At 48.8% G+C, this 3,613-nt stretch overlaps 1 protein-coding gene across 1 annotated transcript; it reads left to right on the forward strand.

Moving 5' to 3' along the window:
• Window positions 1-466: 466 nt before the first annotated feature.
• Window positions 467-3,067, forward strand: PHALS_10709 (galactonolactone dehydrogenase; the record flags this gene model as incomplete). Its single annotated transcript, XM_024726182.1, has 3 exons — window positions 467-1,118; window positions 1,452-1,778; window positions 1,836-3,067. 3 exons carry the CDS (start codon window positions 467-469, stop codon window positions 3,065-3,067), a joined length of 2,211 nt encoding a protein of 736 aa, XP_024576884.1.
• Between the last annotated feature and the right edge of the window lie 546 nt (window positions 3,068-3,613).

Genomic DNA, 3,613 nt, shown 5'->3' on the forward strand with positions numbered 1-3,613 from the left:
GTTCCGCACAAGAAATCAGGAAACGAATGTTAAGTCTGCAGAAAGGCGAGGTAGGCTATGGTGGAGTAGGCGGGACGGCGACAGGGGGCGCGAGGCACAAGTCGGTGGCAGCAGTAACCGCGAAGTTAAAGCTGTCGTGAGGCAAGGTCACGAGGAGTCTTCGAAGGTCGGTGCGACGAACGGGGTCGAGGCAACCGAAGCAAAAGGTAGAGGCGGAGGACGACGGACAAACTGGGCTTGTACGTAGTCGGGTGGTGGCGATTGCCAGGTTTACGTAGGTTGTACTAATTTTCATGACATAAAATCATACAATACGAAATGCCGTTACGTTTTGGCCAGTGAAATGGCATAATATCTTTAATTTGGGGCTGTATATATAGTTTATGTAACAGTCCATATTGTAATACATTACGATCAATATCCGATCATTCAAAGGTTGCCTGGAAGCTTGCAATATCTTACTACCATGAGCTGCTGCCCCGTGACTGCAGAGCCCGCGCGGGACGTGGCCGACCATATCGGTGTAATGAAGAAGGTGGGAAATACCAATCTTTATGTGACAGGTCCTGCGTCTTCGAAAGCCGGTATCATCGCCTACCCGGACATCTTCGGATTGGACAGTGGTCGCACCAAGGCCGATGCCGACACGCTTGGTAAGCTTGGGTACACTGTGGTGGTTATTGACATCACAGATGGCGAATACTTGGAGGATGCAAACGGTGCTGTGGAATGGGTGAAAAAGTTTACCTTTGCAGAGCAGTATGGTCCGCGCATCCAAGACGCCATCAATTTCTTGAGGAACGAAGTGGGTGTTGAGCGCATGATCAGCTACGGCATGTGCTGGGGAGCGTGGGTGGGCGCTACACAGACCACGCAAACTGATCCAGTCGTTCTTGGCCATGTGTCGTTCCACCCTTCGTGGATTCTCGAGAACAAGCTGAATGGAGACGGGGCCGTCGACAAGCTTGCCGCAGCCGTCAAGGTGCCGCAGCTACTTATGCCTGCTGGCGACGACCCGGATTATCTTAAGCCCGATGGTAGCGTGCACAAGATTCTTAAGGCTCGTGACGACATTGGCCCCCAGTCAGACGTGCTGCTCTTCGCCGACCAAATTCACGGTTGGGTGCACCGCGGGGACTTAAACAACCCCGCTACCAAAGCTGCTGTGATGAAAGCCTGGCACGCTGCTGTCAAGTTTATTCAGACCATCTGTCCGATATAAAGTATCGGATCAAATGACTTTTCACATGGAATCTGCTGCTGTGTGTGTAACTGATCTGCGTTTGCTTTTTAAATAGTATCGAAAAATCGCGACTGCTCATACTAGTGAAATGATGCCTAACAAAATAAAGGTCAGTTTCATATCCTTCAAATAATGCTTAAATATACAAAACTTGTTCGCCAAGCACTATGGTCACACTCCTCTGATTGCCTCAACGCTGTGCATGCAGCCAGTCTGCGCACAGCATGTATCACCTATCAGCGAAGCGTTGCATCCAGGCTGAATCTTATCAACTGGACGGCAACTCTTGCTGCGACCGGCGCGGCGCTGGCTGCTGTGGGGATCTCCGGTGTTGCACTTAACGAAGACGACCACGAATTCGTTAACTGGTCTGCCACACATAAATGCCGTCCTCACAGTTTCTACGTGCCCGAGACAGTGGATGAGGTAGAGAAGATCCTTCAGACGTATCATGCCAAGAAACAGAAAATACGATGCATGGGAGCTGGAGTGTCGCCTAACGGCTTAGGCTTTTCAGGCAAGGTGTCCGACAAGAGTAATGCCAACGAGGCCATTATAACGCTAGCTTTATTTGACAAAATTCTTCATGTAGATAAAGAAAAGCTTCAGGTGACGGTGCAGACTGGCATGATTGTCGGAGACCTCCTGGACAAGCTGCGAGCATATGGCATGACCATGCAAAATGTGGCCTCCATCCGTGACCAGCATGTAGGCGGTATTTGCCAGGCTGGGTGTCACGGCACAGGCGCGAATATCCCACCTATTGACGATCAGATTGTTGAAATGGAGATTGTGACTCCTGCCAAGGGTAAAATGATTCTTAGTGCAACGAAAAATCCAGAGCTCTTCGAGCTGGCGAAATGCGGTCTTGGCGCGCTTGGCATAGTTACCAAGGTCACGCTACAGTGCGTGCCTATGCACAAGCTAATTGAGAAGACCACTGTGATGACGGTGCACGAGCTACGAAAGAACCACACGCGCTGGCTCCGTGAATTTCAGCACCTGCGTTACATGTGGATCCCTTATACCGATTCGGTAGTTGTGGTACAATGCCGTCGTGCTGAAGAAAACGAGCTGCTGAATGAGAAGCGCTTCCCCCCGCTCCAAAATAACGACGATGTACGCATGATGGCACCTCGTAAGCTGTACCTGGAACTGACTCACGGCAAGCCCGAGCCAGATTATCTCGACTGGAGTTTCACAAAGATGCGTGACAAATTGCTCGAGATCAACCCGCTCGACAAACAGCATGTCATTCGTGTGAACAAAGTGGAAAAGAAGTTTTGGAAGCTGAGTGAAGGCTACCGGGTGGCGTACTCGGATGATGTTATCGGCTTCGATTGCGGTGGCCAGCAGCTCGTGGAAGAGGTTTCCTTCCCAACTACTGGCACTTTGGATATTGATTTTATGGTGGGGCTTTTGAAGCGCATTGACGAGGAAAACATTCCTGCGCACTCACCGATCGAGCAGCGCTGGACAGCTCGCAGTACCTCCTTGATGAGCCCTGCGTCGTCTTCCGATCCCAATCAAATTTTCTCGTGGGTGGGTGTTATCCTGTACTTGCCAACAGCGGACAAATTTGTACGCACTGCCATTCAAGATCGTTTTATGGATTTTTATGCCATTTACCGCGACTATATGGAATCGTTTGGAGCAACAGAACACTGGGCGAAAATTGAGTGGCCCGAGGATGCTGCTGAACGCCAGAAGATGCGAGATCGTCTAAATAGAAGATATCCGCTTGACAAGTTCAGAAAAGCACGCGATGAGCTTGATCCATACCGTATTTTGTCGAACCAAATTGTAGATGAATTGTGCGCTTGAGTCAGCGTTCTAGGAAACACAAAATCTAACATTCTGATAACGATAATAGCGCTATTTACTAGTCTTTTCTCTGGTTCCCAATATAGCTATGTAAGAAAAGTAGCAGCAGAAGTCACTAACTAATTATCTTGACGTGCTTCTGACGGATTGTTTCAGATCGCTGGTTTTATGTAAATTATCAGGAGCTGTCGAGATAGTCCTGTTGGACTTGCTTTCTCAAATCTTGCGCAGGTACAAATGATTTTTGCCTCCGCTAAGTCAGCTCGGAATGATACTACAATCATTTTCAAAGACTGTATAAATGCCAGATCTGCCATTTTAGTGCATCGTGGCGGGAAATGCGACTTTATAATTCATTCAGTTCTTATTGGCTCATGATTTAGCTGCTTTGTGCAAATATTTCAGGCTTAAAAGCTCATCACCTTCGCCGCCGCTTATGCTACCACCTCATAAATTTCTTAAGTGCTGTCAGCACTTCTTCTGTCGCTTCTGTTGAACAAAATAGGTAGCCCGATACGCTACCCCTGCGCAAGATTGCTGCAAATG

The sequence above is a fragment of the Plasmopara halstedii genome, assembly GCF_900000015.1.
Source record: "Plasmopara halstedii genome assembly, contig: Scaffold_525, whole genome shotgun sequence".
Classification (NCBI taxonomy): Eukaryota; Oomycota; class Peronosporomycetes; order Peronosporales; family Peronosporaceae; genus Plasmopara; species Plasmopara halstedii.